The following is a 27,833-nucleotide window of genomic DNA, read 5'->3' on the forward strand; positions in this document are numbered from 1 at the left end:
ACATGATTTACAATTTTTTTTTGCAAATTTAATTTTAAATAATTTGTTTAAAATATAATCACGAACAATTAGAGTTGAAAAGCCTGCTTGGTATGACGGAAGTGGTGGTTGGCCGGCACGAGCGCGCCCGGCCGGAGGGGGGGGGGGAGGGGGGGGGAGGGGGGGGGGAGGGGGTGGAGAGGGGGAAGCGGTGGAGGGGGCGGCGCGCCAGTCGCAGCCTGTCCGCCGGGGAGGCAGCACGGGCCGCAGCAGGCATGAGCGCGTCTGGCGCCGACCATGACGGCTCGCCTGGCCCCTAGCAGGCACGCGCCCAAGAGGAAGGCCTCCGCCCCCGCGCGCCCCGACGGCCGCCGGGTGAGTCGCGGCTCGCTCAACACCTACAATCATTATATTCGTGTCTCGGACAATTTTCATTTCAAAATATCAAAATATCAAAATGTTCATTAGCACAGTTAGAAACATAACACGGCAGCAGCTTAACGAATAAACAAATTTTAAAAAGAAAAAAACTTTTAAATTAAAGACAATGCCTTTTTTCAGACGTTTTCGATAGTCCCTCCGTCGCAATTCCAAAGCTTGGCGAGGTTCTGACGGACGGACGGATGGATGGAACTTTTCGGGCCATCTGATTGGCTGCATGTCACGTGATTGACGCTCGGACGGATAACAAAAAAAAAAAAATGTTGCACTATCCTAAAAGAGAAGTGGTTTTTGGGGGGGGGGGGGGGGGGGGTCGTTCCAGTTTTGACCAAAATTATTAACTTAAACTGCACACAACTGCTTATCTGCATGAAAGATTGTGTGAGCAATATTATAATTGTATTTGTATAAAATAACGATAAAATACCTTAATAGTAAACCAATAGGTACTGTTAATGTAACTTTGTTTTATCGTTATAAATCTTTTGTAAATCCAAACCTCTAGTGCTACATATGTTCCAGTAAACGTAATAAATGTTTGTAGCTAGATAATAATATACATATTTTTACTATGAACTAATAAAGCTCTTTTGAAGTGTCACTAGAGATGTCGGCAAGTGGATTCTAGTGTATTTACTCTCACGATAGTCTACACATGACCAGTGCCAACTGTCAACACAATTAGGGCAGCAGGTGTCCCGGTCGTACCGCCTCCTTGACGGCACGAACATTGGCAAGAACTCTAAAGTGTGGAGAACATCTGGAATGAACTGCAAATTATTTTTCTCCAAGTCAATAAGACCCAAAAACACTAAATTGTTTGCTCTGACTTGTTGCCGGGAAACGATAAGCTTATAATACAAGTCACGTGGTTTTGCACAGAGCCTAATTATAATGAGCTCCGAAAAACGTGGCCATCTAATATGTGTTCGTAATTTGTTTTTGATATGCTGGGGCAGGGAGCCCGTGGGGGTGGGGGGGGGGGGGGGAGTTAGCATGTACCCTGTGTTCCTTGTCACGCTGCCTTGACTCAGCACACAGTCCGTGTCAAGGGGCTTGTTCCAGGCAGATGGCATGAAGCTGTCGACTGGAGAAGCGACAGTCCTGTGCGCTGTGGCGTAGCCAGGAGTTTGTGAAGGAGGGGAAACTGTCTAACCATCATCACTCACGATTATAATTGGATTTAAAGAAAATGGTGGTCACAGTTATTATATTTTATGGAATAGAAGATTTTTTGAAACCCGTCGTTTACACATAGACATTTAATAATTCACTTTTCTTCAGAAAAAAAAAAATCAAAATTTTTTGTTTTTGTTTTTATTTAAAAGTTTTTATACCTTGGTCGTAAGACAATTGATAGTTTCATTAAAACAAATCTAAATATACAGGATGAGTCTGAACTCGTGTCTGAACTTCATACCGAGAACATACACGACTTGCGGTACAAGTCCTTCCCAAGGCTGGTATTTGTCTTAGAACCACATTGTGGTAGAATAATAGAAAATAAACTCTTTAAGATGGAACACAGAACGTCTGCATTATGTTTAATTGAATGAAGTTCTACAACCACTACAAATTTTGTCGCTGTTGCAAAATTATTTCATTGTAATAATTGGTGGTAACACCTACTTTTGTGACGTGTTACTACCCCCAATTATTTTATGGAATAATTTTGCCTCAACTACCAAATTTGTAACGGTTATAAAACTTCATTTAATTAAACATAATCCAGAAGCTTAGTGTTTAAACTTAAATGCTTTGTCTATCATTTATAATTAAATTGTGGTTCTGTCCCAACTACAAAGATGTTGATAAATCCGTAGCCGACGTTTATCGACAGAAATCAGGCTCATTCTGTACACATTTTAATTTCTGTAACACATGAATCTAACATTTCAGTTTTGTATGAAAGACACGAGAGGTGTGCAAACCGCCATCAGCTCGAGAAGTCACTAAGCCGAGAGCCAGTCACCCCCAGGCATAACCAAGGGCGTATCTACGTGTCTTGGGGAGGCGCATGCAGTAATAAACAATTACAAAAGGAAGAACATAATTTATTTTAAAAAATTGATTAATTAGTTTGTAAGGATTAGTTAGTATAGCTCTGTTATATATATATATATATATATATATATATATATATATATATATATATATATATATATTATTTTTCTGACTTTGAAAATATAAGGGGAGTGTATACCTCCTTGTGCCTCCCTGGATACGTCGTTGCACTCTATGCTACAAGCTCACGTGCTGGTTCCCCCTCCCTAGTTTCTCGTGCAACTGTATGCTTTCAAGTGGCGACTACACTAGTTTACTGTTCATAAATGTTTACAAGCTTCAACTTTGGGCACAGTAGCAACCTGAGACTTTATTATTTCACTAGCTGGAGTGCCTTAGCTTTCTGAATCACCCTGCAGCGCAGTGAAAACAACTATTAACTGAGACCTGTTATAACAGTGCTCTATATCAAACAAACAAAAAAATGAAAACAAAATTTTCAACGAAACTTAGTAACTTTATCTACGAAATTATAAACACGACTCACAATCAAAGCTGCTTGCTTTATAGTGTACGTTAGCCTGGCCAAAAACCTAATAATTTAACTGTATAGTTGTAATTATATTTTAGTCATTTTAAAATAAAAGTATTCGAGAAACAGGTCTAAATATAAGCCCTTTATTAAAGTAAAACACTTTTTTTCATTCTGAGTTGCGATGACTCATCCTCCTGGTGAGGTGACGGTACCAGCAGCTGTCCCGGGGACCTGGGGCGTGGTCTCACGAAGACAGACCAGCAGGTTGTACTCCATCGTGCTACCCCAGGAGGGGTAGTCCCTCTGTGGAGGCAGCGCCAGTGTGCTGGTACTCGTCCATGCACACTGTGCAGCGAGGAACACGTTCCGTTTCCTTTACGAGCACGACGTTCTGCAAGTGTATTCGCTCTTACCTGCACTAAAGAACAATATTTCAATACTATACATATTGTTACCAACTATGGAAAAAAAAAAGGTTAGAAATGGCAGGCCAATTAGTAAACTATCTATTTATTTGTTGCACTAATGTTATATGAATGTCTGCCTGCCAGATGATTGGAACTTGACTGATGAGATAGATGCACAAGCCGCTCATCATTGTCCACACACTCGATCACAGCTCTTAGGAGCGCGGTATCCACAGTCGCTCGTGGCGTGGCTGTCGCCACATCTCGCCCCGACTCGCCCGGACTCGCCCTGACTCGCCCTGACTCGCCCCGCGTGTTGTTGGAGACGTTGCTCCTTACGCACTGGGAGATAGGGTGGCCAGGCTTACGTCAAACCGAGGACAGTTGATAGGCCAATTAATTATGGTTGTGAATCAAAAAAAAACTATATTAGTTTTTCTTCGTGGTTACGAGTAAATCGCCACACTTGACCAAATTATAGGAAACCGATACTACAATTTTTTTTACTAAATCATGAACAACCCTCCTATTGAAAACAACTTGATTAATGTGAGAAGAAAACTGGGTACGTAAGGTACTAGCGCCTACACGATAAATTTAATTAATGCACTTAAGATTTCTGTCCACTACAATTGGTCTTACACGGGTCATTGAAACATCAACACCTTCCACTGGAGCTTGGCTCGACAGTGGCTCGCTCTTCTGTCCGCTTCCTTCACCTTGCCGCAGTACAGTCATCCACTATCACTCGTCGCCAGGCCTTCACTCAGGTGTCGCCTCCCGATAGGCCCGGCCACTGCCCTCTTCACACGGGTGTCGCCAGTATCACTCCCCGAGGGGAGGCCGGCGTCGCTGCTTTTATACCCTGGGCAGACACTCTGGAGTCGACTGGGGCGTTGGAGGTGTCGCGTCACCTTGGGCCGACACGACGCCCGAAAAGTCCAGAGAGCCGGTGTTTATTCGCGCCACTCCACGTGGCAACCTCGGGAAACACCCAGAATACCCAGAATCCCAGGCCGCTAAAAGTGTCATTGGCAATGGCCTGAGGCGGGGTGGTGCGCGGGAGGGGGCAGGGAGGACCCTTGTAATCCGGCCAGACACGCGTGGCATGCCTCACGTCAGTGGACGGCGCGTGACGTCAGAGGCCGTGCGGGGCCGCCAGCCAGCTCCGAGCCTGGCGCGCGTCGCGGTCCTGTCTGCGTTCGCAACAATATAATGAGATTCACCATGCAAATCCTTTTTAGTTCAAATTACCGTATTTTTGTTGCCAAATTAAATAAAGCAACCATTTGAATAAAAACTTCAATAATTAATTAGAAAATTAAGTTTTGATTAAAAAATATATTACTGTCCAGTGATAATAATATTTTTCTCTTCAGGTAATTATAACTGAAGTACTGAAGTGTATCTTCCATTCACTGATACAAGAAAAAATTATAGCGAGTGTGGCAATTTTTTTTTGCCGAAGTAGGGACACCCCTGTTTGGAGGGCGGCTTGGCGCGCGTGCCCAGCAAGTGCGCACACAGCGTCCGCGCCGCGAACAGGGGTGTACAGATCGCGATGGTTCGCGCGTGAAGAAGTATCATTTGCTGAAACACATTCAACTGCACGATGTTTGGCTTCGTGTTGTTCCTATAGCAGTAATACTGCTATAGGAAATGGCGCAAATGATAATGCGGATTCAGATATCTATTTTATTTGTGGATAACGAACATTAATATGACATTCCATGAGATGAAAAGTTTTTGGACATATTCGATTTAGTCAATTATCGTTTACGTTTGAGAATAACTGTAGAAGCATATCTCGTCAAATAATTATTATGCTTAGTTGAATTATTAATTTTTATTGACTTGTACATAAATGAATAAATACAAAATTAATCCAATAGTTATTTTTAAGACATGTCGTGCAATAGGCCAAGTTTAGGAAGTACAACTATCAAGTGTTTTTAGTCGACCCAAAACGAAAAACAAATACTCCAAGTTTTTTAATGACAGGTCTTGGAAAATTGAGTAAAAAAAATCTTGAATAAACTATTATTTTCTTCATAAGAAAAAATGATTTACACTAATCCAATTATAACAATAAATATTTGAATTTTTTGCATAGTTCTTTAATGAATAAATAACTTTGCTTTGGTGTATAAACATAATGTATAAATCTTTATATTTTTATATTCGTTTCCCCCATTTCTATGTGAATCAATAAAGGAATGTTAAGCAGTGGCATACTCAAAGCATATCGTTATACCAGATTAGCGTAGCTTGACCATCCGTGGAGCATACCAAGGCGAAGTGGGAAGTAAAATTATTATATTTGAAAAACCATATTTGTCAGGAATAACACGAAATATTGTTGTTTTTCTGCAAACATGAAATTTTTTATCATTTTGTTCGGTGCTTATGATTTAACTGAGGATAACTGAATTTCGGTACTTGTATCAACATGTATGAAAATATAACTAAAATGTTTTTGAGACCATTTCAAGAAATTACAGAAACTAAATTCCTACCATTCTTTGCACAGTGCATACTAACTGGATTAAACATCCACTTATTTTTGTTATGCACCATTATATTTCGTCTATTTGTAACATTTAGACAAAAATATAAGTAGAAATTATGTAGTTTTATTTAAAGCTTAGGCAGTGTAGCATCTCTTGAAAAAATCATAACAGCACACAATTTACAATTGAAAGTTGCTATGAATTTCTTATGATCGTCTGTGATACAAGGCAGACTTCTTTAAATGTTTTGACATGAAACACCCTACCCTGATTTGGTACTAACAAAAAATATGTTTTCTGAGCCAAATATATTGAGAGAAAAAAGGGGGGTTTTTTGTAAAGTCGGTTAATGGTCGATAATTTTACGTGAGAACGTCATAAGAAAACATTGATGAAAAATTGCATACTTTTTAATTTTCAAATATTATTTTTTTTTTAGTTTTTGCAAATTTTATTTAAATAATTGTCTAAATATAATCACGAACAATTAGTTTAAAAGCCCGCCTTAACCTGTTTGATATTATAGAAGATTTTCTCGCACGGTGGTTGGCCGGTTCTTGCACGTTCGGCTCAGGCTGAACGTGACAATGAGTTAGGCTTTTTCGTGCGTGCAGCCGACGTTCATCGATTTATAAGACGTAATCACGTCAAAAAATTAGGTATAGCACATTTACTTTTGTCTCGTTTCTGTTGTAAAAATTAAAAAAAAAAAACTGTGTTTGCAACAAACATGTGAAATGCTGAACATTGTAATATTCGGAGAGCCCTGCGGTCGTGGCTTGCTGCAGAAGCCTCGTGAGTGGCGCGCCGAGCGGTAACATCCCTCGCGCCAGAGCGAAGTGCAGGGTGTGAGGCCTCCTTCACGCTGGCCTGGACACCCCTGTTCCCGCGCGAGTCCCCTCCCCACCCCTCCGCGCCCCCTGCCTCTTGAGGGGGGGGGGGGGGGTGACGGGCGCGGGCGAGGGAGGGGCGGAACTGTCTGCTGGAGGGGGGATCTGGACCATGCACACTGGACCGCGTTTGGGAAACTGCAGTATTTATGAAAATTAAAAAAAAAAAACTCGGTAGCGTTTTAAATTCGTAACTTTAATTGAGAATTATTATTATTGTTGTAAATTGGCTCGATGTAGTGACTAAACTGTATGCAATTTTATGTTTATATCATAAAACAACCTACATTAAATGAGACCCAAGTCCCTTACATCCTTTTTATTAAATAATACAAGTTTTCAAAATAGTCAAAAATTTGCACAGAATATTTTGTATACGTACTTAGATAATTTTGCTGTGATATTTGCAAATAAAGTATAGAAGGTAAAATAACAAAAATCGATTCCCAGGTTACACAATTTTAGATTCCAATGCGAAAATGTTAGTGTCCTTTCAGTATTTGATCAGATTATAGCAATGTGTTTATTTCTACTCATATATAAGGCAACTATGAAGGCTGTTTTTATGTTGGCACATTATGTATTGTGTGTGAATAAACGAATTCATTCTTCTCTACTGATATACAAACTGTCATGCTCACTTTTATATCCATGGGCACGACAGAAGCTATGGCATAAATTAAACATCGTGAAAGACGGGCTTAATCGCAACCTAAAGTATCCCTTATAGTCGATACATTACAGAATTTATTTTTTATCAGTCATCAGATTTGTGTGCTTTGAAGTGAAACAGTTTATGTTACTGTTACTGTCTCGCGGTCGCCCGTAATAATTTCGAACGATGTGGTGTCACGGACAAAGTGTGCAGTCGTTTATTACGAATGGATTTCGATAACGCTGAATTTATTATTAATGATTTGCTATGAGTAAAAAGGTGAAGTATTCTCAGAAGTACATACGTGAGTGGGAAAACGAAGAGTTGTTTAAGGGTTGGTTACAGTCTAGCAAGAAAGGATGCGGTTTTGCATATTGCAAGTCACGTAACTGTGATATTAGCATTGCTTCTGGAGGTAAAGGTACATTAATTATACATGTAGAGTCTGATAAACATGTGCAATGTGGGAATGAACTTGTTGGTCAAAAAACGTTAACTTCATTTACATCTCAAGCAACCAATTTAAGTAGGCCTAATCAAGCCAAAGAAGCTGAAATTCGTCTTTCTGCATTTGTAGCAGAACACAAAATTTCATTGAATATAATTAGTCACTTGACACCCCTTATTAGATCAGTTTGCCCTGATTCTGAAATTAAAAAAAAAAAAATCATGTGTGGCCGAACTAAAGCAACTGCCATTGTTAAACATGTTTTAGGGCAGGAAAGTAAGGAATTACTTTGCAATTTATTGAGGGCAAATAAATTCTCGGTGATTGTTGATGAATCAACTGACACAAGTTCTACCAAACATTTATGTGCAGTCGTACGAGTGCATTCTGGAGAAGGGGTTGTACTGGACGCATTTTACGATCTCATTCCTGTGAGTGAAGCAAATGCTGTTAACTTGCATAACAGCTTGGTACAGTCATTTGAGAAGGAAAATATTCCTTACAAAGAAAACCTAATCGGTTTCGCTGCTGATAACGCTAGTGTAATGATGGGTAAAAGTAATTCATTATCTATTCTTTTGAAAAACGACATGCCCGACCTTTTTATAATGAGGTGTATTTGCCACTCCATTGTGTTCATCATATGCTTGTGCGAAGCTTCCAAGGGAACCGGGAGATTTGGTCCGTGATATTTTTAATTATTTTCATTCAAGTTCTAAACGTATTGAATCCTTCAAAGAATTTCAAAGTTTTGTGAATGTAAAGCCACATAAGCTGTTGCATCCAAGTCAGACAATATGGTTATCCCTTGAGTTAGTTGTATCTCGGGTTTTGGAGCAGTATGATGCCCTCATACTTTTTTTCACCCAGGCTGCCTTTGAAGATAAGTTATTAGCATCAGATGCCATTCTTCAAAAATTAAAATCACCCTTCAACAAATTGTATTTTGAGTTTCTTCAGTTTGTTTTGCATATGTTAAATATCCTGAACAAGCAAATGCAGAGTGAGCAACCACAAATTCAAAATTTGAGGCCGAGTGTAGTTTCTGTATTAAAAACTATCCTCGAGTGCTATGTTGAACCAGAAATTGTAAGATCCATAGATGTAGATAAAGTGATTATAAAGATCCTAGAGTTTTTCTGCCATTGGAAAATGTCTATTTTGGGGCAAAATTTAATATTTCTTTGTCAAAAAAAAAACTTTCGGAGCAGCATGTGAAACTTCTCAAATTGCGTTGCCTAGATTTCTACATTGAATCTGTGAAACAGATTACAGATCGTTTTCCTTTCAATGATCTTATTTTCACTGTGCTTGAAGTGCTAGATCCTACTGAAATATCAACTTGTCAATCTATTGCACCACTGGCTTCCCTGTTTCCAAGATAAATAACTTAAAAGAAAATGAGATCTAACAACTCGATACAGAATGGCGATTGCTACGTAATACGGAAATTGGTGGTAGTAGTGGCAGTAAAGACAGTAAAGGATTTCTGGGATAGTGTCCGTAAAAAATCATACGCAGACTCCAACCAGGTATTTCCTCTACTAGCCAAATTTATTTGGAGTCTTTTGAGTCTACCCCATTCGAGTGCTACAGCGGAACGTGTGTTTTCTTTTCAGCAGTGAATTTGATGAAAACGAAAACCAGGAACAGGCTACTTCAAAGACAGTATGCGGTCTGTTACACACCAAGAGACTATAAATCCGAATCCTTTTCTTTGATGTAACTAGTACAATAATTAAGAGAGTTCAAAACAAAATGTATGACAGTGATGATGATGATGATGATGATGATGATGATAATAATATTGATGACTGACGTTTTGGTAATTTGAAGAAGGAGCAGGCTACAAGCAACTTTTTGTTTTCATCTATTTTATATGCTCAGTGAAAATATTTTTTTTTTTTTGTGGTTTGTGTATCTTAATATGTAATGTGTATGAAACAAGTTTTTTTTTTTACTAAATTAAAAGTAAATGTGTGTAAAAAAGGTTTACTAAATTAATTGTAAAGGAAAGCTATATGTTTAGGATATCTACTTCTTTCTACTGTTTTTTCGCGGTTCAATCTCCTGCTGTGGTGAGTGGTAGCTGGTAGACCTGGCAACACTGGTAAAGAGATGGCGGTACCGGCAGCATGCAGGTCGTGCAGGCCTGGGAACACGCCTGCACTAGGTGTGGTGGTGGTCTCCAGCCAGGAGATGGTACCAGCAGCATGCAGGTTGTCGTGGACTGGATGAAGGCTGACTTGGCGGTTGTTGCGGGTTGTTGCAGGCCAACAAGCCGCTGATGGAGAAGCGACGCCGCGCGAGGATCAACCAGTCGCTGGCCGTGCTCAAGACCCTCATCCTGGACTCTGCGCGGCTGGAGGTGAGTGTCCCTCGCGTCTTCTTGCATGTCTTCCTCTTGATATTGCCTTGTTCTTCTTGTGGTGCTGGCCGTGCTCAAGACCCTCATCCTGGACTCTGCGCGGCTGGAGGTGAGTGTCCCTCGCGTCTTCTTGCATGTCTTCCTCTTGATATTGCCTTGTTCTTCTTGTGGTGCTGGCCGTGCTCAAGACCCTCATCCTGGACTCTGCGCGGCTGGAGGTGAGTGTCCCTCGCGTCTTCTTGCATGTCTTCCTCTTGATATTGCCTTGTTCTTCTTGTGGTGCTGGCCGTGCTCAAGACCCTCATCCTGGACTCTGCGCGGCTGGAGGTGAGTGTCCCTCGCGTCTTCTTGCATGTCTTCCTCTTGATATTGCCTTGTTCTTCTTGTGGTGCTGGCCGTGCTCAAGACCCTCATCCTGGACTCTGCGCGGCTGGAGGTGAGTGTCCCTCGCGTCTTCTTGCATGTCTTCCTCTTGATATTGCCTTGTTCTTCTTGTGGTGCTGGCCGTGCTCAAGACCCTCATCCTGGACTCTGCGCGGCTGGAGGTGAGTGTCCCTCGCGTCTTCTTGCATGTCTTCCTCTTGATATTGCCTTGTTCTTCTTGTGGTGCTGGCCGTGCTCAAGACCCTCATCCTGGACTCTGCGCGGCTGGAGGTGAGTGTCCCTCGCGTCTTCTTGCATGTATTCCTCTTGATATTGCCTTGTTCTTCTTGTGGTGCTGGCCGTGCTCAAGACCCTCATCCTGGACTCTGCGCGGCTGGAGGTGAGTGTCCCTCGCGTCTTCTTGCATGTCTTCCTCTTGATATTGCCTTGTTCTTCTTGTGGTGCTGGCCGTGCTCAAGACCCTCATCCTGGACTCTGCGCGGCTGGAGGTGAGTGTCCCTCGCGTCTTCTTGCATGTCTTCCTCTTGATATTGCCTTGTTCTTCTTGTGGTGCTGGCCGTGCTCAAGACCCTCATCCTGGACTCTGCGCGGCTGGAGGTGAGTGTCCCTCGCGTCTTCTTGCATGTCTTCCTCTTGATATTGCCTTGTTCTTCTTGTGGTGCTGGCCGTGCTCAAGACCCTCATCCTGGACTCTGCGCGGCTGGAGGTGAGTGTCCCTCGCGTCTTCTTGCATGTCTTCCTCTTGATATTGCCTTGTTCTTCTTGTGGTGCTGGCCGTGCTCAAGACCCTCATCCTGGACTCTGCGCGGCTGGAGGTGAGTGTCCCTCGCGTCTTCTTGCATGTATTCCTCTTGATATTGCCTTGTTCTTCTTGTGGTGCGTATTCCCGAGGTGGCCTTTGTCTAACGTATTGTGTTAAATTAATATTTCCAATTGAAAATATAATTTATAGTACACGGCTTTAATTTTCATAAACCTAAATTTAGCTATAATTGTTTGTAGTGACGCAAATACTAATGCAGCCACACATATGTCGCAGCATGTAGTCCTGGTAGTGTTGCATGTTAGGGTTTGTGCACTCTGGAATGATGCCGTGTGCACTCAGACCTCTGTTGCATTGGTTATTGTAATCAATGTACCCGGGTGTCGTTTGTAAGTCGTGAGTTTAATGCGAAATACTGATTATTATGGAACCGTTAAGATTAAAGTAGCTATATTTTTGTGAAGACTATTTAACAAGTGAATACCACATACAAAAAAAATCTTTTCTTGAAAATCTGTTGTATTTCAAATTTTCCTTACAATTATTTGAATGTTGCTCATTTGTTTTTCAATGTCGTATTTAATTATTATTTTTATTTGCTTCTGTCCTCGAGATGATGTAGGCATCTTGATGACCTGAGAGCAATAAGACCATTCAGTTAAGATTTTTTGTTGTCTGTTTAGATCGCATATCTTAGGGCACGGGGGGATAACCAGGGGCCAATGAAAATTTTGTTAAAACCTGCGTATTTTACGGGTCCATAACCATACGTAGAGATACAAAGAGAGTGTAAAAATGTTTTGGGCCAAGATAGCTTGCAATTCACTGTAAAGCATTTTAATTTTAAGGTTGGTAGTGCAGATCGAGCCTATTTTACTTGTCGCATCAGAGCCAATAAGAAAAGGAGTGTTTCAGAATCGGACACAGTGTATCGAGCAGTCTGAGCTTCCCTGATGGGTCGCCATCTCTAAGGATACACAGCGACTTTAGTAAGTCGTGAAATAGTTTCGCGTCCAGTTAAAACTGAAAATATTAGATTTTTTGTAGTGAAGCGTCTTTGCTGAGGGGGCCAAACATGTCGAGCGTTACGAACCGGAAGAGGAGGAGAGTTCAGCGGCGACGCCACTCCCACGCATGCGCTAGCGGTCGAGTTGAACGGCAATACGGGGGTAATTACGTAGCGTAGCATGCTATATGTTAGTTGTAGCGGCCTGGGAGAGAGTTGGCAGGTAGATGCTACGGAACTATCGTAACGCTGCTTGTGTTTGACTACGGCTTACTATTGACGCTACCATATTTATTTAATTTAAAGTATTTAAAATTTATTTATTCGTGTGGAAAATAGTAAAGGATTTGTGCAATAAACATTTAAGTATCATTCATTTTTATAAAAATAGTGTGATTGAACATGTAAAAAAGACGTATAGACTTAGGAGGTTATCTCTATACGGGTAATTTATTTTTGGTAGCCTGTGTGAACACTGTTATTTGAAATGTTTAAAGGACTTATGAACTTGTGAGGTAGAATATATACGTTCTTTAAATGATTTATGCAATTGGGAATTTTGTTTTAATGTAGTTTTTTGGACATACGCTATTGCATAGAATTTATAGGTGTACTTTATTTCGATTGGATTGTCCTTTGGTTCTTACATTTTATTCAGCTGGATATCGTGATTTAACAACATGTCTAAAAATAATAAAAAGGCAGAAGCATGTTAGAGGGATTATCAAAGGCAACGAGGGAATGAACCGCCAAAAGAGGCGCCTATAAGTGCCAGTGAACGGGTGCGAGGGTACAGAACGCGGAGAAAGGATTTTTTTTTTAAATTGAGATCATACCCGCATCCTTACTATTATCAAATGTTAACTTTTGTGCAATAAATAATTGATCTCTATATCTAATAAGCTGAAGTTTCATTTCTGTCGCACGTGAAATCCACGCACAGGATTTTTTTTCTTTTTATGATTACCTAGCTAATGTTTAACACGTGAAATTATCATGAGGCGAATCATGAACATAAAATGGCACACATAACTCACTCTCATTGTGCCAGCCAAGCATGGAGAAGCAGCCTATCCGATCATAGCCAATCACTGAAGATATCGTTAAAACTTTGACACAAATATGTCAAAGTCTTAAAAAAAAAAAAAGTCAAATTTTACCATTTTATTTCAGCTGTTCGTTTAACGATACAATTGTCAACAGCGGTTATGGCATCTCTACAGGAAAATGCTTATGTAATTCTGATAAAAAAATAAATAAATAGGTGATTTGGGCCGTATACCTTTTTCTACTGGTCAAGCTGGGTACAGTTATCAGAATCCTTTTCGATGTTGACATCCAGCACCTGAGAAAATACAAAATTAATTAATATAATCGAGATAAAAGAAAATTAATAAATACCACACAGGTCTTAACAGATTGTACAGTTTCAACACGAATGTTTAAATGAAAAGAGTGACTATAAAAAGGCGCGGACGAAGACACGGAGTCATGTCACAACGAACCGCCTGTACCTGCTCGCCGAGAGAACGCGGGCGGGGGAGGGGAGGCGCCTGTCCCCCGAGGCGGCGTGCCGGCGAGTGATCGATATCTCGCTCGGGAGGAGGTCGACCTGGGAGGGGCGCTCGCCGCCCACCGAGCAGTCATTAGCGGCTGGCGGCTCCCCGGCCGAGCCCAGGCCGAGCCCGGCCGAGCCCGCCCGAGCCCGCCCGAGCCCAGCTGCGCCGCGCTGGCCCGCCGTCTAATTGGACACCTTCTGCGGAACCTCAGCCGACTTCTAGATCAACTCTGCTCTGATTACTAGTGACGATGTTTTACTTCAAGGTAGTTAGCAAAACTGCTACTTTTTTGGTCTTGTGGTATGGCCAGAAAAAATAGTTTTAACTTGGCCGTGTTAATTTCGGGCGAATTCAAGTGCGAAACGAGATTATTTTGAGCATCAGAACCAGTGACGAAATAAACGTTGTAAACATAAACAAAACTTACTTAACCATAGAAAAAAAAATTCACGATGAATCAATATGACCATCGTAACACCCATGACTGAAACAGTAGGGTGGATAGAATTACCATAATTCATGCAGAATGTGCACTATTGAAATATTTTATAGCCGAGGACACCCCAACTCCAACAGTTCGTTTGCATGAAAATCACAAAATATTTGTTTCCATCCAGAGTATCGCTATACTGTTTGCTGTAATAAGAGATTTGCTTACGAATTATTCAGGTATCGCGTATTTTAGTTTCGTTTTAAGCAAATTTCACCGTGTTTACCTTAGTTTCAAAGTTACTTATATAAAAATGTTTTAAACAGTTCTTTAAAACATGTTAACTTAAAATAATAATAATTTCTAACGTTTAATACATAATCTTTACTACTTTTTTTTTCCTTTCAATTTCGTGATGTTCTAGGTTTCGCTTTATAAACTCCTCTAGCAGCGTTTAGGAATCGTATTTCTCGTGAAAGCTTAGACATAATTTTATTCCCATTCATATGTTCACACTACTGCAGTGAAACTGGCATAGCCTTACGTCTGAGCCGTCCTTGTCGGAGTGGCCGCCATGAAGTATTTGACACCTGGGCATTCATTCAACGACACTTTAGACTGCCAACACTTGTATGTTATTGCGACGTGTTTGTCTCGACGCCCTGAAGTATAGTCTCAACCAATAACAGACCAGAGCAACAGGATGGTAGTGTCACCTTGTTGACAGTCAACATGGAGACAGCGAGGGTCGAGGACGTCAAGTGCGGCCTGAAGGTCATTGCAGGTCTGTGGAGGAGCAGAAAACACGCTGGTGAGGGTATCCAGGGACACAAGTGTGGACATGACTGCTACAGTGTTTCTGGGCTATCTACAGCGTGTAATGAAAAAAAAATTCAGACGAAGTCATCATATAGAAACAAATTTGTGATTTTTAGTGTGGTACATTTTTCGCGGATCTATATCGATACAAGCTGAGTTTTAAAACAGTGTAGCACCGTGCGTAGCTGAGTTTCTCTAGGTGTCTACTGTCGGCATACGAAGCATAGTCATTCAGTCTTGAAGCAAACGCATCGTGGATGGCTTGGCCATGGCTTCTTTTACAGACGTCTGCCAATCACAAGGAATAAACCGCTGGCGTGGGCTTACTTTATTCCCCATTGCATTATAATGGGCATTCGGAATTTTTTTCGCTCAAAATACATGGTGTTAGACATATTTGATGTGCAGCGTGTGCGGGGCTGGATGGCAGGTTAATAGCCGCGCGGTGGTGACGCGCGGCCAATCAGAGGGCGCTATCAGGCGGGCGCCTGATTAGCCGGCCCCGATGACGTCACAAAGCCGCGCCGCCCGACTAATGAATCTGCCCGTCGCACCCGGCGACGTGACAGTCCCGGCCACTGTGGCCAGGCATGGGCACACTCGGGTACACTCGCCTCTGCATGCGGGTACTCTCGGGTGTCATTGCTGTCTTCTTTAATACCAATATCATATACACTGATCTGTTCAATCGCATGACAACGTGACCACATAAACGTTTTTTAGTTTAGATGCGATAATATTGGCTTTACTGCTAATTGAATTACACACTAGCGCATTGCCACACCCGGCCGGGTGTAATTAAATAAGTAATTCCTCTTTTTATAAACCAAAATAATAACAATTAAAAGATACTGAAGTAATATGAGAATTAGGTGCAATTATCCGCAAAACCTTCAACGCACAAGACCTAAGAACCTCTGCAACCCGTTACATTCTTAGGCCTGGGAAACTGGACTAAGGGAGCACTCTTCACAGGACCCATCAGCAATTCACCCCTGGAGATTACATAACCCTGAACCTCTGATGCGTTTGGGCAAGAACCACTTTGTCAGGGTTCACAATCATACCTGCGGCACACCACAACTCAAACATCTGCCTCACATGATCTAGGTACTCCTCCCAGGAATCACTGTATATGACGACGTCATCCACATCGTTGAACACAAAGTTGTACTTTAGATCACCGAGTAAATGTTCCAAAACACGAGAGGGAGCCTGCGAACCAAAATATGCACCAAGGGGCACTCAGTTGACAGGAGTGTTTTCAGAAATACTTCTGACTTAGAGTCGACTGGGACGAACTCGTGCTCGGGTTGGGCAATGACACCTCCTTGAGCTCGGACCACAGAAACTGCACCGCCTTCCAACTCAGCTCCTGCAGAATCACCGCGTCCTCGGAAGGCCAGCGTTGTTCAAGAAGTGAAGTAAATCGGCCTTGGAAACCATATGCGCCATCGTGGAACACGAAACAAAAAACAAAAAGTAAACTTTACAGAAGTAAACTTAGGTATGCGCACAGCTGAACAAGCCAAGCCTATGGAAGCTAGAAAAAGAAATTTTCCAGGACAGGCCAAAACTGAATTTAGAATACAGTTACATGTTAAAGTCCGTAAGTGAACTGACATGACTCGCGCCCACAAACAGCTGACGATCCCTCTAAGCTGTCCGGACGAGTGAAGGAACCCCGCGGTGCTGGATGCAAGGGGGTGCACGTGAGCGCGCGCGCCGATGCGCCGATGATGCAGAGCTGTGTCTCTTCGATGGACAGGAACGACCGCCCGTCGGCTCTATGCGTGAATACGAATATATTTGTTTATACAGGTATACATATGAATACAACTAGATTCGTTTTTTCGTGTCAATATACGTATTCGCATGCGCATTGGTTATCTCTTATCAGCGAATACGCTAATTTACGACCTTCATTAATATGTACAGACTGTTTTCTCGAGCTCTATACCAAAATTTTGGGAACTTCCCAACATACTGGAGTAAACCTTATGGTACACACTCTCCCGGGTCACCTTATTCCTAAATTATGCCTTTAAGTAAATATTTCAATGAACTAAATCATTATGCTGTTATCTTTTAGGATAAAAAATTAAACACAAATGTGACATAACAATATGTAGCATAAACAAAAATAATTGCATATAAAATTTTAATTTATTAGTCTTCAAACATATTTAAACATGTGATAGTTAAATAAAATATTGTACTTTTAAACAGAAAAAATAGCATTCAAATATGACAATATTCTGTACCTAGTATTATACAATTGTTATAACATGTTTTTCATTGGTTGAAGATTTATTAATTTAGAACATTTGTATCCTGAATTGTGAGCATTGATCAGAAGACTTAGATGCTTCGCAGTGCAATGGTGCGCATAATTTTATCAAGATCAGACAAAAAAAAGCATTATTTCTATGCCCAGTGTGAAACTGTGACCAGCATTTCTAAGGACATTCAAAAATCACGAATCCGAATCCAAGTCCTCAATCCTCTGATCCCGGACCTGCTATATCTAACTACTCCTGTGAACTAAGGTTTCTTCCTAGTAATTGGTGGCCGTCTGCAAGAGAAGCCATTGCCTTATTTGGCCGGGGTGTTCAGGACGTGTTTGCTCCCACACTGAATGGGTGCGATTCGTGTACCAACAGTAGTCATGTACTTGAAACTCAACCAATCACTAAACACAGACGAAGCTTGGGTGTTTCAACATGCAGTTTTGCCCTTGCACATTCACTAGTTTCCTGTCCGAGCAGAGCGAAGAAACCGAGAAAGGAGGAGAGATATGAATTGACAGACGCCATCTAGGTTTCAACGGTGATTAGGCCCTAATATTTGTTATCATTTAATTATCAACATTGGTTTTCATTTAAGCATAGTATAGGTAGATATAATTAAATGGTATGCCTGATTTTAGTAGTGACCAATGGCTACAAAAGTTTTTTTCCTTCTGAAATCATTGTTTACAATTTAAATCAAGTTTGGAATGACCACGACAGTAATAATCCTGTCAACATACATTTTTCATGGTCTTATAAATAATAATATCACTGCCTTAAAAAAGCGAAATTTACAATGAAACATTTTAATGGCATAAAAGCTGTTAAAACCAACTTGGCATATTTTCCGTGAGTGTGATGCCAGGGCAGGCTGGTAGTTGCTACTAGTAGCTGCAGTGTCACCCGGCGGTAGCAGCGGCGCGGCTCTGTGTTGCAGCAGAACACGAAGCACTCCAAGTTGGAGAAGGCAGACATCCTGGAGCTGACAGTGCGCTACCTGCAGCGGCAGCGAGCTCTGGGCTCGGCCGTGCTCAGCAAGTACCGCGCGGGTTTCCAGGAGTGCACGCGCGAGGTGAGGGCCTCTGTCACTCTGTCACTCTGTCACTCTGTCACTCTGTCACTCTGTCACTCTGTCATGCTGCACCACCGATCATACCAGTCCCATTATAGTTACTGAAGTTCAGGTAACTATCATTGGACTCTCACTATTAACATTTTTAAGGACTTTCTTCATCTGCCATGTTGCATTTATTTGTTTTTTGCTTATTCCATATCATTGTGAGGAAATATTAAAGAGAATGGGTTTTTGTTTATGCAACACCCAGCTGGAAAGACATGGGAAATGAACATTTAGCTAGTGCTGCACAAATATTGCAATAAAGCAATGCAAATGACATGGAAATACAATAACTTAATGTGGAGGGTGGAGCCGACCCTGTATCAGTGGTTATTGTGTTATAGAATAATTGTGGGTGTTACGAGATTTATTTGGATCATTTTGATCGAACTTGCAATTAGTTTTCACGGTTTTGAAACAGCGTTAACTATTTCAGATAAAGAGTACACACGCTAGCTTCATGCTCTTTCTCCTGGTAGCGCTGAGCGCACTGGTCGCCTGCTACTTTCAATACTGCCTGTCCTCTTGTCCTCCAGAGACTTCGTTAGATAGCAGAGCCTCCGACCCAGTTATATGCATTAGGACATCTGAAACTAGATGATACTTCTCACAAGCCCAATCATACATCAACACATAACTCATTAAGTAACTAGGCCGAAATGTCCCGGCTATCAACGTGCCCTGTAACATTATGCCCCACTGAATTCTACTTTGTGACAAACACTTTCAACACATTGAAACAATACAAAATTGTCTCCTATGTTCATATAAGACATCAATAGTTGGTTAGTCATCAAACAGAAATTAAATCTGAAAATTGAGGTGGATAGTATTCGGTTTAGATACTTTAATTATGGAAGGTTTTCTATTCCATTAAACGAAAAACTTATTGAATACGAATTCTTGTTGTGACTAGCCGAATAATATGCAGCAAAACTGCCATAAGCCTGCTTGCTGACCCCGCTATGACCTGCTGACTCAAGCACAACCCAAGATATTCGTGTCAAACCTGCAACAGTTATTCAAGCTCTTACACCAAGTTTTAATTCACAATTGAGGTTGTCAAGGCAATTTGAAGCTCGGATATGCAAGTCTAGGCAATGATAAAAAAAATCAAAGATTCAACAAAGCTTAATATGAAAATAAGGATGGCAGGCTTTCGTGGCCATTGTCGTAAGTGGTTTGGATTGTGGGTTCTATTCCCATTAGTTGACCTTGCAGTCACCATATTAAGGGTAGCAGTTACCTACTGAAATTCTTGAAAATTCTCCTGCATGTCAATACTCTTGCTTAAGAGGGGAGTGTTTCTTGATTCTGAAATCTGTGGGCCAATAACAGCCTTTCTTTCTTCTGGTTGGCTGGTTGGTTTGATCAATTGGAGCTCGGCATCTTCTCTTATGATTGTCTGGGCGGTGTGGCCAATCAGAGGCAATATATCATTTGTTGGATGCAGAGCTTGGTTTTGAGGGTTTATGAAAATTGGTTCCCATATTCTGCTTAATTTGTATCCATCGTCACTATTTATGTTTGATGTATGTTTTAATATTTCTACTGATTCTCGAATGTATATTGTCTTGTATTTGGGAATGTTCACCATGGTGTTTAATTGGTCAAATTCAATTATGAGGCTGTTTTCCATGGCTGCTATTGGCGCTTTTAGGTTTTGAAGTTTATAGTAGTGAGTATGTTCTTCAGTCCTAACATAAGCCTCGATTGCTTACATTAAAAGGATGTCAGACCTAGTGGCCAGAATGTTTGGAAACATATATAAATCCCAAATGTTCCAAGCTAGAGAGTGTAGCTGGCCGGGAATGCCGCAGGTGAGTCGCTTCCTGGAGTCGGCGGACCTGCTGTCCCCCGCGGCCGGGGGTCCCCCGGTGGCGCTGGACCCGCGCATCAAGCAGCGCCTGCTGCGCCACCTGGACAGCTGCGTGGCCGAGCTGGACCTGGACTTCGGCCTGGCCGCCAGGGACTCCGCCCCGCCTGCAGCTCCTGACTCCCCTGTCCCCGCCGAGGCAGACGGCAGCGCCAGACCCGACAGCTCCACCAGCGGCGGCGACGAGAACAACAACAGCGGCCTGACGGGCAAGATGTCTCCCCGCGCCAGCCCCGAGCCCAGCCCGCTGCTGTCCGTGGTGCAGGTGAGTGCCGCGTTGCACCATTCTCAGTTGCCTTGTTGTCATCACAACAATGGTGCAGGTGAGTGCCGCGTTGGACCATTCTCAGTTGCCTTGTTGTCATCACAACAATGGTGCAGGTGAGTGCCGCGTTGGACCATTCTCAGTTGCCTTGTTGTCATCACAACAATGGTGCAGGTGAGTGCCGCCCGCGTTGGACCATTCTCAGTTGCCTTGTTGTCATCACAACAATGATGTAGGTGAGTGCCGCGTTGGACCATTCTCAGTTGCCTTGTTGTCATCACAACAATGGTGCAGGTGAGTGCCGCGTTGGACCATTCTCAGTTGCCTTGTTGTCATCACAACAATGATGTAGGTGAGTGCCGCGTTGGACCATTCTCAGTTGCCTTGTTGTCATCACAACAATGATGTAGGTGAAAGGAATCTGGGGAACAACAACACGTTGGCTTAGTCAATTTTCATTATTGTTTTCAACACAAAGTATGCAAAGAAACATTAAATCACTCTTTGAGAATAGCTACCTCCTAGGCTTCGAGTCGATACAAAATTTCCTCGAATACAAGAAGCAATAACACAGAATAAACTAATATGTGACCTCAAAAGTGCGCTAACATTACGTAAGCATCATTTCTACTTCGGGAGGGAACCGTTACTGAAAACCAAACAAACAATGATGCTGTCCTTAAAACTTGACAATAATATCGCCCTTGTAATTTTTAGTAGGCTTAGGCCCGGACTAGTTATCAAAATACTGCTTCATGACTTAGAAATAATGACAATAGTTTCTCAAGCTTAACACTAAAACTATTTGAGCATTACAATCTTGCAGCTCATCTCTCTAGCAACACATATTACACTGTGCTACCCGAGATATCTATTCTTTGTCAACTTGGCTAGGGCTCTCAGAACAATACAATGGACATCCGCCTTTTCTAGTGAGTTCCTACGCGCTTCGTCGTTCTACTCGACGAGACGAGTCAGCGAGCCTCTACTCGTGTGGACCTTTGCCGGATGGATGTTTGCTGTATGATGGATGTTGCTTGACTGGCTACCCTTGGTTGACTGCCTTCTATTGCTATATATATGGCAAAAAGAACCTCCCGGGATGTTCTATAACTTTCTCCTATAGTTCACTGATATCCATTACCAAATCGCGCATCATAGCTCCCCTACAACACATTCAACACATTTACATTGACGACTACTTCGTTTCCCCTTTTTTTCTAAAATAAAAAGCAACCTTCATTGATCCACAGTCTGCTCCCCACACGCCAGGGACCATGTACACATAATATTCATTGACTTATGGTAATGTTACAGTCATATTCTCACTGGTGAAAACAAAACAGGCATGTGCCCCATTACAGTCTGTTCTGATCTCTCGCTTTACATAACCCACATGAGTATGTCTGTTCGAGCTATATTTATAGGTTCAAATAGCAAAGTTCAAAGCTATGAGTAGGCGGAGCCTTTCAGTTCTGGACCACTTCAAGCTATCTTCCTCCCCTCCCTCTCCCATCTCAAACAACTTCTCTCTTTCTCTTCTCCTCCCTTCCTCATCTCCTTCATCTGCTTCTCTCCTCATTTCTTTCTCCTCTCTTCTCCTCTTTACCACCACACACCTACACATCTGCACCCTTTCCCCCACCCCTACCATCTCTATCTCTCCCCTCTTCCATTTTCTTCTTCATACACCACCACCCCTTCCTATCACCTGTTCTCACCATAGCTCTAAAGTTCACTGTTCAGTGATGGTAGTGGCATCTGCCATCGTGAATTATGTGACTGATGGTCCGAAGGTAGCTATTAGGTATCAGTAGTGTCGGCTGCAATCTTGGATGGTCACTGATTGTTTTAAAGTGACATACTAGGCAGCACCACCATCACTAGAATTTATTTATTTTAAGTTTTATAAAATTCTGAGTGCAGTGTGTTGATTTCAAACCATAATCTCAGATGATGATCTTGAAGTTTAAAAACAAGTATGCTAGCCATTCAACAAAATGCACAATTGAAAAGTAAGAAATTAAATAAGGTATACAGAAAATGTGGTATTTCTCTCAAAATATGTTATGTCCCTGGGAATCCATATTGATATACTGGGGGAGGGCTGTTGACGAACAACCAAACGGATACAATTATGGTGTGCTAAAGTGTATATATGCTACAAATCACTGTATGTCCAGGGAATACTATGTTACAAGTCTGATATACCAACTGGAGTCCCACTATATATCTCCAAATATAATACTTTGCTGTCAGACATATTCTATGATGTTTGCAAATAGGTACACTAAATGTACATATATAGAAGCAAGCTTTGCAACCATCAGAAATGCCTTTCAATATGGTGGACTAAACCTAACAGTTAACTTTGGAACCATTCATGATATAATCCAATATGATGGACGATACTAGCACCATTTAACAATGAACTTGAGAACTATGACGGGAAGGGATGGGATGGTAGGGTTGTGGGTAGGAAGGAGGTGGATAAGATGGAAGGGGAAAGATTTTTGTTGAAGGGGGATATGGAGGTGTAGGGTGGTGAAAGACAGGAGAGAGGATTAAGAGGGGGAGGGGAGAGAAAAATGAAAGGCAAGGAAGAGAAGAGAGGGGAGGTAGTGGGTGATGGTGAAGGGGCCAAGAAGGGAATGGGTTGAATTTGAAGTACGTAGTCTAGAACTGATATACTCCCCCTATTGCTGTCATATTACACCATCTTCAGACCCATTCATAGTTATCTGTTACTGTCTCTCACTTCACTCACCTGAGTCTGCCTGCCCGAGCTCTGTTTGCAAGTTCTGACAGCAAATTCGGTCTGCTGTTTGAGTTGTTATACGAGACTGATCTCAGTCCCGTTCACTGTTATCTTCCATGCTCGTCAGTCAGTGCTCGCAGCACATCACCAAGTGTCTCAACGTGATTTGTTTGCTTTAATATTATTACAACGAAAGATTTTTTTTAGGGTTGTATAATAATGGATTCATGTCATTTGGTCAAAGAATATGTCAACAGTTACGAGGTGTGGAGGAAATAAAATTGCTCAGTAAATAAATCTTGGAGCATTGGCAAAATTTTTATCTAACTTGCGTTAGGTCTATATGTAACTGAGGTAAAGATTTTATAATGCACAGTTTATTAAATATTGTATCTGATTACCTCTTAACATAACTGTTGTATTGTAACTGGTGGCACTTGGCACTTGGCCAGTGAACGGGAGGGTATGCCAATAGAGCTGGAGAGTGACAGAGACGGGGGTGTCCAGCAGGTGATCCCGTCTCGGCTGCCCGACGGCCAGGTGGTGTTCCTGCTGCCCAGCCACTACGTGCAGCTGGCGGCGGCCGCAGCGAGCCTGCAGCACCAGTCGCCCGCCTCTCCCGCCGCCATGTGGGCGGGCCCCGCCCCCACCGCCTCCACCGCCCCCAAGCCGGCCCCGGGGGACCTCCTGCAAGAGGACGAGCCCATAGACTTTACAGTGAGGAAGACTGGCCGCGAGCCGCCGGACACGGACCCAGTGGGGCGGGACAGCTCGATGTCCGCGGAGGCGTGCGACGAGGACAAGGACGAGGGTCCTGTGTGGAGGCCCTGGTAGACGAGCGTGACCACGTGCCCAGGAGTCCTCCGGTCATTTCAACATCGATGTCATGCATTCATTTTCCTTGTTTGACACTTAGTGCTAACTGCCCATTCAGAAACTCACTGAGACGAGAGTCGGCAAGGCGAAAAATAACATGGTGAAACATGATGTGTGGTGGGAGATTTTAGAGTGACGAATGGCATATTTGACGATTGACCTCATGAAGGCCAGCACTTGGTTATTCATGGAGGAGCTCTAGCGCTGATACGTTCTAGTTTGTTCTTCTGGTGCTACACTGCTTCTGTTAGCCATCATGGCTCGTGTTCGCGAGGACTCCTGGTGCACACGCCCTCTAGTCGATGTTCCCGCGGCCAGTGTCGCGGCTCGGGGAGTTGCGGCGAGGCCTCAAGACTTGTGCGCCACTCACAAACACCAGTCATCAAAGTATCGGATGCAAATGTTGTAGAGTCAAGTAGTTGTGTTTTTAAATGTGGTCAGTGTATAATACTAGCGCCTACATCCCTTTGCATGGCAGCGCATAAGTTTCTCTGCTACCGGCACAAATATAACTTATATTGTACAGCTGAGCTGCTGCATGGTCTTCAGAGTGGTGGGTGGAGTCTGCTGTGTTTAAGAGTGCGGTGCGAACATGCAAACAGAAGATATTTTGATACATTTGCGATTCCTGCAAAATTAAATGATGAGTAAGAAACATGCAGAAACATAGTTGGCTAAGCACACTTAATTACTATATATATTTCAGATACCGCTGTTAAACATAACTATTGACACTCCCTACTTCATCCACTTGGTTGAACTGAAAGGTTTGGAACCTTATCAGACACGATTAGTTTGATACCTCATTTGCAGTTGCAACGAATTCCGAATAGATTATTCTTATTTTTTTTTAATGGTTGTTTTAATTGAAAGCAACATTCGTGCAAGGTGCTGACTGTAGAATGTGCGAGTGCCTCTCAATGCTATCTTCGGTACCTCACACCTCAGTGAACTAGCTTGAATCCCTCGCCCATCAGCCACTGTCAACAGGCGTGAAGCATGGCGGCAAGGAGCGAAGCTAGCTGTGATGTTTATGGGCAGTTAAACTCTCTAACCTTCCGAACTACCTGCTGGATGTAGTAGTCACTTGGTAGCAAGATAGTGTTGGATGTGCAGCAGAAGGTAAATAATGTTTTGGGAATGAAATTATTAGAGACTGTGGAATCTCGAGCTGTTATCTAGATACTTTGATTTTGATGGAAACAAAAACATTTGCATCAATTCCAGACCAATGTAATCACATTGCAGATAACCTCTAGGTACTGGATCTTTGAAAAAGAATTGTGACTGAATGAACAATTCATGATTCAGTTCCTTGATATCGCTTGATGACACCTAAGAGTCAGAAAGTGTGACAGCTGTAGTTTTTTGGAAAAAAAAACAACACATATTTGCAAATATATTTTTACCAAAAATCACATTCCCTGCCAATCATTTCTATTTTGGTCGCTAGAAACTTCAGAACCATTCATAATCAGATTGCGGGAGTCGCAAATACGTTAATCGGGTGAAACTGGTGAAATTTTTTCATTTTGATTTTTCTCTGTATCTTAGTTACAATATTATTTTTTTTCGGAACATTTTTCGTTTAAACAATTATGGGACTTGCAGGGAATTTTAGATATATCACGTTCGAGAGATTATAAACACAGCGGAATAGATCATTATTGTACTAGTAGTGGGTAACATATTTGTGTATATCCGAGAATTACATTGCACCTGAGTAGAAATTGTACTGTCAGAATGCAGTAGCCTACGTGTGGAGATAATTCAGATTTAACTTTATATATCCACTATTTATTATTTCCCGGTAGGTAGAAAGTCTTAACTCCTTTACAACATTTTAATTTTTGGCTAATAAATAGTATATTATTTTAATTTATGAAACATATGTGGGACTTTAATTTCCCAAAGAAGATACCTGCAGGTTTTTATATAATTTTTGTTTGATTTATGACTTCCGTTTCAACTAATCTGCAAAACTTACTTGATCGATGACTGACAGACTTAGAGATTGTATACTGCATTCCAGTCGAAATTATGTACTTAAGTAGAGAGGTTTTAGTGCACAACACTGTGACTATTGTTACCATGTATCTGTGGCCATGGAAGCTGATGCTTGGTAGCATGTCGGGGCGGGACTCGGCCAGCCTGCGAGTGTCGTCTCAGTCAGTTCGCTCATGTGTCGCAGCCAAGCATTGTTCTTGTATCTTCGTCGCCACAGTGAAACAAATAAGGACTGGAAAAGCAAGTGACATGCTTGGCTAGACGCACAATTCCTTATGTTATCAAGAATTAGAGTTTTTATGGTGAAAATATTTTATGCTTAATTTGTTGCATGAATGCTAGTTTTTATGCTCCATTATTTTTATTTCAGTTGGACGTTAATTTGTTAAATTTTAGAATACATTTAACAGTTTGATCACAAATCAAAGTAACTACTAGTTGGTTTTATAGTTTACAAAAAAAATCAGTTTTACGCTGGAATAAAATGTATATAATCATAGAGATGACATGAACATGCAAGTATTTAAGTGCAACCAGACATTACATGTGAATTCGTCATTACAATGTGTTACAAAAATACATGCGACTCGGTATTTTCAGTGAAGAAAATAGTTTTTGGTCTACTCAAACCAAATGTTACATAAATATCCCATTTTATAATCTTGTACTATGAACTACATAGTATTTAACTAACAGGCATACAAACATGACATGAATATCAAGCAAAAAAGCGTAATGTTTCTAAATATATTAACGGGTTTTTCCAGTCCTTATAAATGCAAAATGCATGAGCTGCTACTTATACCCAGCCGACTTCTCGCAGTCACAGAACAGGCAAGCACACAGAAGCAAATGTTAAAGCTCTAAAGATTTTTCTTCCATCCAGCCTCAACTTAGAAAAAATTGTCTCTCAATATTGGCTCATAATTTATTAAATAAGGATAGCCAGTTTGGTAGCGTGCGGCAGTTGGCTTCTTGCGTGCTTCTCTGTGCAGTGAGGTCTGCCGGAGCATGTGCTAGTTGTTGTGACCCTGGGTGACCTTGAGTGACACCCCGGGGAGAGCCAATGGCGTGGCTGCCTGAGATGTAAGAGACTGCTAGGGTGAGCAGGGAGAGAAGCCCACATCTTAGTGATATGTCGAGTACCTTGAATCAAGAAACGTAGTGAATTGAGTTGCCTGTGTGTCTAGTAAATGTTGTATATAAGTACAAAGTAAATAAATTAATATAGCAACATTGTTTGTTTTAACTAAACCAAACCTCTCCTGCCACACACGAGTTATACAAGGTAAGGACAAAGGACAAATGTAACCTACCAATCATTTACTGCTTTTGAGGTAAACTTTCAATCCGGATTGAAGTAAAATATCGCAATAGTAAATTTATCATTATATCTCATGACTAAAGCGAATACAAGAAAAGAAAAATGGTACAGATTGTTGAGA

At 41.8% G+C, this 27,833-nt stretch overlaps 1 protein-coding gene across 4 annotated transcripts; it reads left to right on the forward strand.

Annotated features, from left to right (window-relative positions):
• Window positions 1–209: 209 nt before the first annotated feature.
• On the forward strand, window positions 210–27,624 carry LOC134532183 (transcription factor HES-4-like). 4 transcript variants are annotated; one of them, XM_063368587.1, is made up of 5 exons: window positions 210–354; window positions 10,142–10,237; window positions 18,427–18,561; window positions 20,427–20,747; window positions 24,013–27,624. In XM_063368587.1, exons 1-5 carry the CDS (start codon window positions 277–279, stop codon window positions 24,337–24,339), a joined length of 957 nt encoding a protein of 318 aa, XP_063224657.1. In that variant the 5' UTR covers window positions 210–276; the 3' UTR covers window positions 24,340–27,624. The 4 variants fall into 4 exon arrangements, with proteins under 4 accessions (XP_063224657.1, XP_063224659.1, XP_063224658.1 ...); XM_063368589.1 differs by having other exon boundaries at window positions 24,016–27,624; XM_063368588.1 differs by having other exon boundaries at window positions 223–354; window positions 18,430–18,561.
• The last annotated feature ends 209 nt before the right edge of the window (window positions 27,625–27,833 follow it).

This window comes from Bacillus rossius, chromosome 5, assembly GCF_032445375.1.
Source record: "Bacillus rossius redtenbacheri isolate Brsri chromosome 5, Brsri_v3, whole genome shotgun sequence".
NCBI lineage: Eukaryota > Metazoa > Arthropoda > Insecta > Phasmatodea > Bacillidae > Bacillus > Bacillus rossius.

Bases quoted from the DNA above. Each gene is read 5' to 3' on its own strand.
- LOC134532183 (XM_063368587.1), top strand. From the start codon at position 277: ATGACGGCTCGCCTGGCCCCTAGCAGGCACGCGCCCAAGAGGAAGGCC. The intron at 10,238-18,426 runs GTGAGTGTCCCT...TCTGTGTTGCAG, and splicing joins TGGACTCTGCGCGGCTGGAG to CAGAACACGAAGCACTCCAA. The intron at 18,562-20,426 runs GTGAGGGCCTCT...GGAATGCCGCAG, and splicing joins TCCAGGAGTGCACGCGCGAG to GTGAGTCGCTTCCTGGAGTC.